Raw genomic sequence first — 13,442 nt, forward strand, 5'->3', positions numbered from 1 at the left:
CACAATATGGCAGGATTATAAATACGGGTATCAGGTTGTGATGAGCGGATCATGTATAAAACTTCTTGCTCTGGCGATTTTTTTTTAAAATGTTTAAGAATTCCAAGTAAATGCAGACGGTTAAAAACGAGTAAAACTAAACCCGCTGGTGGTCGGAAGTTTAGACGGAGGAGTTATGAGAATAAGTAGAATACACTTGGGGGGGGGTGTCTGTGGCGCCTGAGGGGCGTGTTTCAGGATACGCACTAACTAGGACATTACACAGCAGGACTGATAAGACAACAGCTCAGGCAGCCGCTTTCCTTCTGAGGGGCCAGGTGATGCCATGCTCAGCTTATATAAGCCAGTCATGCCCAGCTCAGCAGTTTCAGGCAGTACATCCTGGGGGCGCAACACAATATTAATGTTCATTTGTAGAAGCTCAAAGTGATCTCTGGTACCTGAGAAATTAGTTCTTATGAATTCCTTGTACGCTTACCACGACAGTTACAGACGAGGACATTGCGTTATTTTTAGGCCCTGTTCACACCGTATTTTGCAGGCAGAAAAAATCTTCAGGAATTTTTAGGCAGATTTTGGACTGCCTGCGCTTTTTCTTTTTCCACTGCTTTTTTCTGCCCGCAGCCATTGAATCTGATGCAAGGAGCGGGGGCAAAAAATGGCCCAAAACTTTCAGGAACAAGCGCCGCAGGTCTTTTCTGCCTACCACTGATTTCAATGAGAGGTCATCGGCAGAAACCGCGGCAAGAAAGAACAAGCCTGCGCTTAGCGGCTGCAAAAATGCATAACGCCAACCGGAAAGCTTCATGGTGGTGGAGGAAAAATACCTTCATGGTTTGGTTTTGGCTTCTTAGCCCCAGTAAAGGGTTTTAATGATTATATAGTGAAACATACTTTGTGTTTCCATTCGTCACCATTTTCAAGATCCCTGCTAGCCGTCAGTAAATAGGAACACTTTTTTTTTTTGTCCATTCAGATGATTTTCCAATTTTAACGAACGAGCTACAGCTGCAGAACAGAGGAGGAATACATGGAGCTGAACGTATCTGTTGACTGCAGCGGTCCTTCAGTAGTTAAAATTGGAAAAGAGCCGGTGTGAAGCCCTAGCTTTAGGTCTGTGCAGGTCGTTTTTATTCACAGACAGCAAACAGACATCGTCAATAGGATATGAAATTAAAACGAACAATGAAGAAGCTCATAGGTTTACGTAACTCCCGTTGATCTCAAGAAAAGTGCAGTCATCTCTCTCTATTGAAAGGGTTTGTGTTGGACAACTACTTATCATTACAATAGTCCCCACCGGACCATAAACGGATTCAGGTCCTGCCCCTGAGACACACCGCAATCAACTGTTATCCCCGGGGAAAAAAATTAAATAAATGGTCGGCTAGTCCTCATGTCTCTCTATAAATTCAGTAATAAATAGCGCAATGAAATCAAGGGGCTGTACATGCAACACAGGGTATTCCTAGTCAACTCTGTGAATGCAGCTCTGGAGCATCATAGCAACTGTAACTCAGGATCAGTACAGGATAAATAAAGTCATGTATGTACACAATGACTCCACCAGCAGAATAGTGAGTGCAGCTCTGGAGTATAATACAGGATGTAACTCACATTCAGTACAGGATAAGTAATGTAATGTATGTACACAGTGACTCCACCAGCAGAATAGTGAGTGCAGCTCTGGAGTATAATAGAGGATATAACTCAGGATCAGTACAGGATAAGTAATGTAATGCATGTACACAGTGACGCCACCAGCAGAATAGTGAGTACAGCTCTGGAGTATCAGGATGTAACTCACATTCAGTACAGGATAAGTAATGTCATGTATGTACACAGTGACTCCACCAGCAGAATAGGGAGTGCAGCTCTGGAGAATAATACAGGATGTAACTCAGGATCAGTACAAGAAATTTACAATTTAAGTTAATTATTTCTACATGTAAATTAGAAAAGCTGAACACATACTAAAGAAAAACATTGGCAACACAATAAAATTTTGGCCCTAGACTGCCCTAATGTTCCTCATAACCTCCTCAGTTCCCACAACACATTGCAGCCTCCGGAGCGTGCACTTCACTGACAGCTGCCTAGATCCTCTAAAGAGGACGTCATGGGAGAGTTGAGGGCAGCCGGAAATTGCCACATTACCGTGAGTACTTCGGCAGCACGCATGATGAGGCGGACAGGAAGAAATCCGTATACACCGCAAAGGAGAACGGTATACGGATTTTACATGACCGTCAGCACCTGATTTGTTTACTGGTAGAATACTAGTCAGCAACAGGGGGGGGAGGTAAATTTAGAGGCACACCTGGTTAATATAATAACTTATAGATTTGCCAATTTTGAGCGCAAATATTGAAAAAAATAAAATAAAAATGAAGTCACAGTGGCCCTTGAAATATTATAGCCCAGCGCCCATCTTGTTACAGAAATCAGACATTCCTCTCACAGCTGGAGGTAGCATCATTACCTGCGGTCTGATCTGTACGTGGAGTCAGAGAGATGACAATACTAAAATGTCACCTACTGGAGGTTCTCAGTGAGGACGGCAGATCACACAGGAGGATAAGGAGCTGCTGTTGTCACTCATTTCTGCATATGCTGTTGCTAAGCAACAGCACAGCAAACTCCAGCAGTTATCGTAGTATGCAGGAAGCCAGACATCACTAGACATCCCCTCTAACTAGATGGAATATCCCTTTACATATTATTATTATTATTGTCAGCCCCTTTAATATATAATAACCCTCCTGTATTATATATTGTAGCTTCCCCTCCGTGATAATTCAAGATCATCCCCGTTGTTACATCTCCTTGGGGCTCCAGGACCCCTGCTCACCTCTTCTCATTCCAGAGCTATGTCTCCTCCAGCTGATGCTGCGTCCTGTCCGGCTTCTCCACTCCTTTATTTCCCTCAGGACTCACGATGTCACCGCTCTCGGGTACCGGTCTGGGCCCCGACTCTGAGTTCTGGTCTCTCACGTCCCTTGTAAAGCGTTCACAGCCGCCATTACTGTTTGTGTTTTGCTGTCTGTCTGCAGGGAAAACTCATCTGTCACTTCTCAACCGCACATTCCACACACATAAAAATATTACTGTAAAGCCCCAATCCATCCCACTGCCCCGTAGTTCATTCCTTGTGTCTCCTTATCTCTATCCAGTGGAAGAATATTTTTTTTTTTTTCCTGTCTGCGTCATGTCCGGGAGGTGTAGAATCTGCAGATTGCAATCACAAGACTGACACAGGGGTTCGCATAGGGCGCTCAGGTGCAGGGATCCCATGATCTATGTAAGTAAATAGCTCATTATATGGTTATTACGATTATGTGGGGGGCGTATAAGGACCAGGGCTATCGCTATGGCTGTAAATATTGTGGCATGTAGAATGCTGGATCTTGTAGTTCTATATAATATGGTGGGAAGCTAATCTGTTTTATAAGATCTGTATCCACTCTATGTTATTGGGGAAGATTTATCAAAACTAGTGCAAAGGATGGAGCTACCCATAGCAACCAATCAGATTCTAGCTCCCATTTTTCAAAGGCCCTTTGGAAAATGAGAGCTGCACTATGATTGGTTGCTATAGGCAACTCCTCCACTTTTCCTTTGCACTAGTTTTAATAAATCTCCGCCGATGGTTTCAAGTTGGGGGCTGAATGACGACGACTTTTGTCACTTGACCTATGACCTACCATACAGTTCATTGTGCGCACTGAAATTTTGAGTTGATCGCAACTTTTGTGCGCAGTCTTGTGATTTTTTTTGCGGACATCTGGGGAGGAAAAGAAATGTTATTAGACATCATTGATGAGAAGGGGGAAGACGGGTGTAAATTAAGGGGGTGTTCCTATCTTATAAGGTGATGGCTTATTGCTAGGATGTGCCATCACTTAATGATCGGTGAGGGTCTGACATCTGAGGGTCTGTTCACGCGTGCTATTTTCAGACGTTTTTCTGGCCTTTAGCATACAGAAAAACGGCTTAAAAATCGGAAGCAGAACGCCTACAAACATCTGTTCTGACGGGCGTTATTTTATGCCTCATTTTCAAATGACAGCGCGTAAAAAGACGCCCCCGTAAAAAGAAGTGCATGTCACTTCTTGAGCCGTTTTTGGAGCCATTTTTCATTGTAAGGGTATGTTCACACGGCAGCCTCCGTTACGGCTGAAATTACGGAGCTGTTTTCAGGAGAAAACCGCTCCGGAATTTCAGACGGAATGGCATGTTGCAGGCGATTTTTTCTGCGTCCATTACGGACGTAATTGGAGCTGTTTTTCCATGGAGTCAATGGAAAACGGCTCTAATTACGTCTCAAGAAGTGACAGGTACTTTTTACGCGTCTTACGGCACAGAACATCGTAAAACCCATTCAAATGAATGTGCAGATATTTGCTGCCGCTTTAGAGCCGTATTTTCGGACGGAATTCGGGGCTAAAAGGCCCGAATTACGTCCGTAAATAGGGTGTGTGAACACAGCTCGTAAAAAACGGCTGAAAATCAGAGGCTGTTTTCCTTGATTTTCAGCCTTTTTTAAAGCATCAAACGTTTTTTGATTCGTTTTTCGGAGCCGTTTTTCTTTTGACACAATGAAAAACAGCTGCAAAAACGGCTCAAGAAGTGACATGCACTTCTTTTTACAGGGTGTTTTTTACTCGCTGTTTTTTCAAACGGCCGCGTAAAAAAAGAAGCCCCATCACGTTTTTCGCTTTGAAATAAATGGGCAGATGTCGGTAGGCGTTCAGCTTCCGTTTTTTTCAGGCATTTTGCGAGGTGTTAAAAAAACATCGTGTGAACATACCCTAAGACCCCCAGCGATCCAAAGGCCATATTTAGATTCCAGATAGTTAACGCTGAAAACGCGTCGGAATCAGCAGAAATTCCGCAGGTAAGAAGCCTCCCATTGCTTTCAATGGAAAACCGCCATGTTGTTTAGACAGGGCAGATTTTTTTGCGGGTGGAATTACAAACCACCTTGCAGAAAAAAAAGTAACGTAACTTCTTGATGCGGTTTCCTCTGCGTATTCTGCCACGAAAACCGTGTCCGTAGCCACACGCAGATTATCCATGAATGAATGGGGTTGATCTGTGTGCAGAAACGTGTCTGTTTTTACTGCAAAATCACGGCAGATTGCCGCAGAATCTCGGTGAATCTCAGGTTTTTACATTGATTGAGAATTACGACAAACGTTTATATAGTGGAAATGCTGCATTCATTCACACGGTGCGTTTTTAAGGTAAGGTGCGTTGCGGTTTTCTTAAACACGGCATGTGGCTTTTTTTCGTGCATATTAAAAATGCAGTGCAAAACCCTCTTGTGCCAAATATATACAACTGTAACATGCCCGTGTGAATTATGGTACAGACACACGTAGCAGCCCCATCGAAAAGAGGAGTGGCCCCGATACACCACGCCAACATGCGGTTTTACCTCAAACTGGTGCAGCTTTAAATGACATGTCTCTCTTAGTAAATACTTGTATGCCCCATGAAATAACAATTCTGGAGCATCTTTTCTTAGAACTCTGTGTTGTGCCGTTCCTCTGTGATTCCTCCTAGAAATGTATGAATAAATTGAGAACTGGGTGTTACTATTTCCTTTGACAAAAGGGCGTGTCCCTACACAGTCTCACTCTGTCAGCACTGATTGGACATTGTCAGCCTGTGTAGAGACACACCCCCAACTGGTAACACCCAGTTGTCAATTTATTCATAGATTTCTAGGAGGATTAACGGAGGAATGGCACAACGCATAGTTCTAAGAAAAGATGCTCCAGAATTGCTATTTCATGGGGAATACAATTATTTATTAAAACAGACAGGTCAGGAGAGACATTTCTGGAACTCAAAATCCGTTCCATTCATCTGAATGGGGTTGTTGCTACAGCAGGTGTATGGATTTCTCTTCAGATGAATGGCACGAATTTTCAGTTGCAGAAATTTTTGCAGCAAAATCTGCCGCATGTGAATCCTCGCTGCAGTTAAAACTGCTGTAAAACAGTCTGACTGGGGTCACTACGTGTGTCCGTGCCCTAAAGCCATAGAGTGTGTTATGATTTATAATTCTCGCTTGTTGTATCATCGGGCTGATGCAGTCATTTGTATATAGAATACCACACCAGACCTAAGCCACAAACTCCCATGTGTGCACCCAGCCTCACGGTATGTTCACAAGTCACATGTATGAAAGGGCACTGGAGTAAAATTCCAGTCCTAAAAAACTGATGGCCTGTCCTCAGTAAAGGCGATCAATATGTGATCGGTTGGGGTCCAACTGCCGGCACCCCTGCCGAGCGCTGCTTCCGCTTTAATTTCTACTTGCTGTGAACTGTCTACATACTTGTACCGCCGGTTCACAGTATTAGGGTATGTGCACACACACTAATTACGTCCGTAATTGACGGACGTATTTCGGCCGCAAGTAGTGGACCGAACACAGTGCAGGGAGCCGGGCTCCTAGCATCATAGTTATGTACGACGCTAGGAGTCCCTGCCTCTCCGTGGAACTGCTGTCCCGTATTGAAAACATGATTACAGTACGGGACAGTTGTCATGCAGCGAGGCAGGGACTGCTAGCATCGTACATCACTATGATGCTAGGAGCCCGGCTCCCTGCAGTGTGTTCGGTCCGGTACTTGCGGCCGAAATACGTCCGTCAATTACGGACGTAATTAGTGTGTGTGCACATACCCTCACAGCCTTCAAAACAGCTGATCGGCGGGGGTGCCGGGAGTCGGACCCCGACATCAGATATTGATGGCCTATCCTGAGAATAGGCCGTGAATTTTTTGGAACTGGAAAAGCCCTTTAAAGCTGGGTTCCCACAGTGCAGATTTTGCTTGCATTTTGTAAGCAAAAACCAGAATTGAATTTAGGATAGCAGACCTATAATGCCTCATGCATACGACAGTTTGCGCCGACCAGGTCCCGTCAGTGATCCGTGGAAAGATAGGGCATGTTCCATCTTTCCACGGATCGGAGAATCGGGTCCGTTTTCACTGACCCGATACACCCGCTAAAGTGAATGGGTCGGGTGCCACTTGGACGCCGCTAAAAACGAGTGGCACATCGGTGGTGTGCAACTTTCATAAGGCCTCATGCACACGACCTTAGTGGTGTGCACGGCCGTGATTTTTGGCTGGGACGGCCGCGGAGTTTGAACCGCGGGCCGCCCGCAAATCGCCTGCATTCATTTCTATGAGCCCGGACCGCAAAATACGCCCGTAATAAGACGTATCCTATCTTTTTGCGGTCTAGGCTCCTGGGCAATGTACGGACTGTGGAAACCATGGTTGTGGGCATGTGCCCATAGAAATGAAGGGGACCGCAATTTACCCGCAGATTTCCGGTTGAATTGCGGCCACAAAAACACGTTCGTGTGCATGGGGCCTACGGCATTTCTTTATATAGTTCTTCTGTTTAGGTTCGATTCCTGGTTTTGGCTAATAAAATCCATGCAAAATCTGCAGTAAATCTGCATGGTGGGAACCTAACCTAAGGCCTTATTCACACGAACGTATATTACGTCCGTGATATGTCGCACGAACCTATGTTAGGCTATGGGGACGTTCAGACTGTCAGTGATTTTCACGCAGCGTGTGAGCGCTGCGTAAAGCTCACGACATGTCCTATACTTGCCCGTGTTTCGCGCAACACGCACCCATTGAAGTCAATGGGTGCGTGCAAATCGCACACGGCACACGGAAGCACTTCCGGGTGACGCGCGTGATTCACGCTACAGTTCTTAAGGAAGTAATGGGAAACATAAAAGCCCCTCATTCTTTACTGTTTTGTAACATAAAAACAGAGTGTCATAATGATGCCGGCTGCGCGAAAATCACGCAGCCACGCACCATATACAGATGCCACACTGAACTTTTGCGCGTACAAAAGGCAGCATTTTATGCGTGCGCAAAACGGACACGTCCGTGTAAATAAGGCCTAAAGTAGTAGTACATTAGTCATTATAGAGACTGGTGACTTCCCTCTATTAGACGCAATGTAGGGTCACTGCAAAAAGTGGCTCAAACTCTGTAGGACTTGGCGTGACCACGGCACTTACTAATAAGTAACTAAACTTTCAGAAAACTTCTGCCATGTCATAGTGATGTCAGAAGTTTTGATTGGTCCGAGCACTGAGACCCCAACCAATCGCTAAAACGAAGCGGCAGAATCTCTCGGGTGAGCACTGAGACGCTTCATTTTTGATCGGCTTTTCTCGGAGAGCCGAGTAGTTGGTGTACGGGTTCAATAGAAAGTCTATGAGTCCGTACACCAACTGCTCAGCTTTCCGAAAATAGCCGATCAGAAACTTAGCAGCTTAGCGCTCACCCAAGCGCTTCTGTCACATTGTTTTAGAGATCGGTGGGGGTCTCAGTGCTCAGACCCCCACCTATCAAAACGTCTGACATGTCAGCAGTTTTTTGTAGTTTAGTTACCCTTTAACAACGGATGTCATGTAATTCTACATTTACCCTGCAGATGGACACGCTGACAAGTTCCAGCAACTCAGACCCCCGGCGATCACTGCTTAGCTTTTCCAAAAACCCGGTGCTTTTCAGAAAAGGTGATGAGTCCGCAAATCGAATAGTAGAACATCATTTGATTTCAGTGGCTCTTGGTCGTCTATCCATCTCTGTAAATTGCATAATATGTTGTCTTTCCATAGATCTCCTCTTTATTAATATGTCAATAACTGGCGCTGAGGGAAAACCGATATAAAAGCCGTCTGATGCACTTGACCCAACACTTGACAATATGTCCACGAAGATCAATGACTTTTAATATATATATGGAGTCAAAACAAGGCGGCTAGAAGGGGGGTCCTGATCCATCTAGATTCCTGATTTTTGAGTTCCCCTGTAATGACTGTATTGTCCTTCACTTCTTATTTTCAGGTAACCTCCCTATGATGTAGCCCAAGATACTCGTGACATATCGAAAGAAAAGTGTTTGTAGATTCACCAATGGCTATTCCTATAACTATCCTAGATTGTGACCTACTGTTATATGGCCGAGGACACCGCACACTTGACCGGTTTCGCCTGGACGATGTCTCCGATGAGTACTTGGTTTCTACATATGGCTTTCCCCGTCCATTTATTGACTACCTGGTTGAACTTTTGGGTGCCAGCCTATCCCGACCAACTCAACGATCCCGAGCCATCAGCCCTGAGACTCAGATCATGGCGGCTCTTGGATTTTACACATCCGGTTCCTTCCAGACACGTATGGGAGACACAATTGGAATCAGCCAAGCTTCCATGAGTCGATGCGTGGCCAATGTTACAGAGGCTTTGGTGGAGAGAGCGTCACAGTTCATTTTTTTTCCGCAGAAAGAAGCGTCCGTCCAGAAGCTGAAGGATGACTTCTACGGCTTGGCTGGGGTTCCTGGTGTTCTGGGAGTCGTAGACTGCACTCATATAACCATTAAAGCTCCTAATGCAGAAGACTTGTCATATATAAACAGGAAGGGCCTGCACTCTTTAAACTGCCTTCTTGTATGTGACGCTCAAGGGGCCCTTCTATGGGCTGAAACCCACCGACCAGGCAGCACACAAGATAATGTGGCTCTCCACCAGTCCGACCTTTCATTCCTATTTGAGACAAAAATGCACAAAGAGGGCTGGATGCTGGGTATGTTCACATTTTTGGGAAGCCTGGGATGACTGTTTGGAAGGAATGATCCTGGGGCCCTTGATATTGGGCCACAGCCAGAACAGGATCCATGCCCATGTTCGGCAGAGTTTACAATGCAACTTTAAAGAGGACATGTACATGTTTTGTGTAGATGGGTGGTGGACCCTTAGGCCAGATTCACACGAACGAGTGCAAACTCGGGGAAAAACGGCCATTTTTCACGTCCGAGTTGCACCCGTTCTAGACCCGTTCTCACGGATCCCTCATAGACTTGAATCTATAGAGGGATCCGTGAGAACTGAACAGAATATATTTTTCAACGGGCCCTTCACACGGTCCGTTGAAACAACTGCCGTGTGAACGGCCCCGTTGAAATACATGCGTCCCCGTGACGGATGTTTTAACGGCCATCACATAAACGTATACTATAACCTTATACTTAGTTTTGCGATTCTTGCCTGTTCCGGCGCCACCACTCTCCGGGTCCTCCACTAGTACTTTGTATACTGCAGTACCTGATAACATGTCTTCCGCACTGACCATATGTGGTGCGACCGCGGCGGTCTGCCTTGATAACGTATCAACCATATCCACTGTGGACAGGTAGCATGTAATCAGAATTGACATGGTAACTAGAACTGCTGTAAACACAGGACCGGTGTGGGACCCGGAGAACAACAACGTGGGAAGAAATAGTTATGGCAACAATAAGTGTATTTAAAAAATGTAAAAAAAAAATTTAATTAAAAAATTCCTTTAAGATTTGGAACGAATGCAATGGGGAAGATTTTATAAAGTGAAATATTGACAACCGTTCCGTTTGCTGGTTATGCTCTCAGCTCCCCTTATATTGATCGCACTAATGTTTTGGGAATATTTGTCTTAACGCTCTTCACATCTTGTCTTTGTTAGCGGACAGCGCTTTCCACCTTCGGCCTTGGCTAATGATACCAGTGGAAATCCCTGAGAGCCCTCAAGAGTATAGATACAATATGGCGCACTCTGCCACTCATAGCGTCATGGAGCGCACGCAGCAGGCACTACGTCATCGCTTTCGTTGTCTGGATGGATCGCGTGCGACCTTGCAGTACTCGCCTGAGAAATCCGCGCAGATTGTTTTGGCCTGCTGCATACTACACAACATCGCGCTCCAGCATGGCATGGATATTTGGTGTGACTCTGGACCTTCTTCCATGGAGACAGAAGAAGACTGTAATAACATGGAAGCGGTTGAATCAGAAGCTTATCGTATGAGAAAAGAACTGATCCTAAATCATTTCATCTAATGTCAGCAATGTGCAGAGAGAAATGTAAGGATCGAATTATAGACCAAAAACGAGATTCTTCACCGTGTTCATGACCTTAATCGCACCACGCCGCTAAAAATGTACCACTGGTTTCTTAAAGGAGTATTACCAAAAGCAATATCCACCTTTACTGATGTTAAATGATGTGAAAATGTTTCTCCAATACATTACTCTTGTAGGAAAACCTCCCAGCTTCTATACTTCAATGTCCCCATGACAACACTTCTTATTCTGACTGGGATTTGACTTGCCATAGGAACATTGTGTAGATTCATATCACCATCCATTATCCTGTTTAATAGGTGTGGATATTGATAGGAATACTTTGAGTCCATGTTACAACTGTCCCTAAGACAAGACTGAACTGTTAGATCGCAGGACAGGAAGGGTTGACATGGGACATGGGTTGTATAAAAAGTCCAGGAGAAACTTGGCAATAGCATAACTGGTCAAATTGGTCATCCTTGTTATGTACTATCATTTAAAAAAAAAAAAAACAATGGAAAATAAAAAATGTACACAAATGTTGGTGTAAAAAACGAACAGTCTAAAAAAAATGAGTTTTTTTTTGTTGAACCCTGAATTTTGGTGGGATCTGCCATCAATCCAATATCTAAAGGGGCTGGTAGACCCTGGCCTGAGGGCTGCCAAACAGACTGGATTTAATTCAGCTTTACACAGGGGTCAGGGAAGCAGAGATATGTGGTGCTGTATGTAAGCTTTTGTCCTGAAAACCTAAGGCCTCCTTCACATACACTTATTTTTTTCTGCCTTAAATGCATGTTAAAATTACATATGTTTCATGCGTTTGTTTTTGTTGCTTTTTACATGCGATTTTAATGGCTTTTTTTTTTGCTTGCAATTTTGTACATGAAGTTCTATAATGGATGAAAAAACGCCATACCTAGAGCGTACTGCGTTTTGTTAAAAAAAAGGCCACTGAGCTTAAAAACTAAAACGCTGTGTATGAAGGCGTTTTCATATTCACTATAGTTGTTAAACAACCCGTGCACATCACAGTTTCACCCTACGTTTTATCTCCCGACGTACACGCTAAACGTGTCCATAGTGCTCCATTAATCCAATGGAGGGCAAAAGTGTACCCTTTTGGCCTCCGTCGGGCTGGTATACGCCAGTATGGAATAATCCAGTAGACTACGCTAGTCCATCCCGCGAGATCCTGCAAAAACGTTTTGTTTTTTTTACATGAGAGTCTATGGGTGACGCATGTCATACGTCTAACATATACAGCATGGATTATTTCAATAGCTTTTCATGACCTGTACGTTAAACGCACTTAAACTCTATGGTAACGGATGCCATTGTTAAGGAATTCATCACGGCGTATGTTTAACATATATGTTAGAAGCTTTACCCAGCGTATGTGTTGAATGTGGGGCCGGAGCGTGATGGCCACAGGCCCCAAGTAACATCTGTTCTGTGTTTTTGCCCCCATAAAGGGTGGCAACAGAACTGAGCAAATGTTTAAAAAAACGTGTCAAAATGCTGTTTGTGAAATGGCCTAATAGGGAAATCCAGCCCAAAAAAAACATTGACACGGAATAGATACACCATATTGGTGGAGTGTCCAGTCTCGGACCACCACTGATATCCAGAATAAAGGGGCTGAGGCACGGTATAGAGAAACCAAAGCTGACGGGCTGACTTCTATCTTCATATACATGGCAGCCGGTCCGTCATTGGTGAGGAGGTGAAGGACTCATGACTATAAGTCCAGTGTATTCTTTTTTTAGTCTCTATTAGTCAACCGACACAGTATTTTTTTTGTGCCGTTTGGGTTAATAGTAGCGTGGGTCTGTGCCCATACTACGATGCCCCTACACAGAGCAGCATAGCATGATGACAGATTAGTCTACAGTTTCACTCATTAGTCCTGAAGGTCCGATACTAAGGCCTCATTCTGATGTGTTTATTGTAGTATTGCTCTGTGTATATTCTATATGTAACCCTTTTAACTATCCATATTTTGGACGTAACACCGGACTCCCGCAGTTCTATGTGTTATATCCAAAATATGGACCGTTAAAGGGGTTGTACAGGACTAGAAAAACAGGGCAGCTACTTTTTTCCAAAAACAGTGCCACACCTGCCCACAGGTTGTGTGTGGTATTGCAACTCAGCCACATTCACTCGCTGGAGCAGAGCTGCAATACCAGACAAAACTTATGGGCAGGTGTGTGGTGCCGTTTCTGAAAAAAAGTAGCCGCCATGTTTTTTTAAATTCTGTACAACCCCTTTAAACACATGCACGCCCATCTCGTAGGGGCCTTGGTAAGTGAAGGAAATATGTGTAAGCCACGCCTAGAGCCTTATTTAAAGAATTAATGACGGACAGCTAAAAATAAGCCTATGCTGAAGAAAGTAAACAGGAGGTAAGCATTACTAATAAGCCGAGTTCACACGTCCCGGTCGAAATTCTTTTTTTTTTTGCCGCAAAACACATGTTGACCACAACGTGTGAACGCT

General features: G+C 44.4%; 2 protein-coding genes across 12 annotated transcripts in view; one reads left to right on the top strand and one right to left on the bottom strand.

Moving 5' to 3' along the window:
• The window catches only part of ATG13 (autophagy related 13), a 27,290-nt gene extending 24,127 nt beyond the window's left edge, over positions 1 to 3,163 (bottom strand). For 3 of the 8 annotated variants that reach the window (XM_075837907.1, XM_075837906.1, XM_075837908.1), the window contains exon 1: positions 2,852 to 3,161. The gene's annotated coding sequence lies outside the window, so the exon portion shown is untranslated. Of the gene's footprint in view, positions 1 to 2,851 lie in introns of all 8 variants that reach the window. The other 5 variants (XM_075837911.1, XM_075837909.1, XM_075837913.1 and 2 more) reach the window with 3 other exon arrangements.
• On the top strand, positions 2,696 to 11,498 carry HARBI1 (harbinger transposase derived 1). 4 transcript variants are annotated; one of them, XM_075837915.1, is made up of 4 exons: positions 2,696 to 3,301; positions 8,491 to 8,575; positions 8,907 to 9,645; positions 10,561 to 11,498. In XM_075837915.1, exons 3-4 carry the CDS (start codon positions 8,976 to 8,978, stop codon positions 10,932 to 10,934), a joined length of 1,044 nt encoding a protein of 347 aa, XP_075694030.1. In that variant the 5' UTR covers positions 2,696 to 3,301; positions 8,491 to 8,575; positions 8,907 to 8,975; the 3' UTR covers positions 10,935 to 11,498. The 4 variants fall into 4 exon arrangements, with proteins under 4 accessions (XP_075694030.1, XP_075694029.1, XP_075694033.1 ...); XM_075837918.1 differs by lacking the exon at positions 2,696 to 3,301 and adding an exon at positions 3,343 to 3,427; XM_075837917.1 differs by lacking the exon at positions 2,696 to 3,301 and adding an exon at positions 5,140 to 5,246.
• The last annotated feature ends 1,944 nt before the right edge of the window (positions 11,499 to 13,442 follow it).

Source organism: Rhinoderma darwinii, chromosome 9 (assembly GCF_050947455.1).
Source record: "Rhinoderma darwinii isolate aRhiDar2 chromosome 9, aRhiDar2.hap1, whole genome shotgun sequence".
Lineage (NCBI taxonomy): Eukaryota > Metazoa > Chordata > Amphibia > Anura > Rhinodermatidae > Rhinoderma > Rhinoderma darwinii.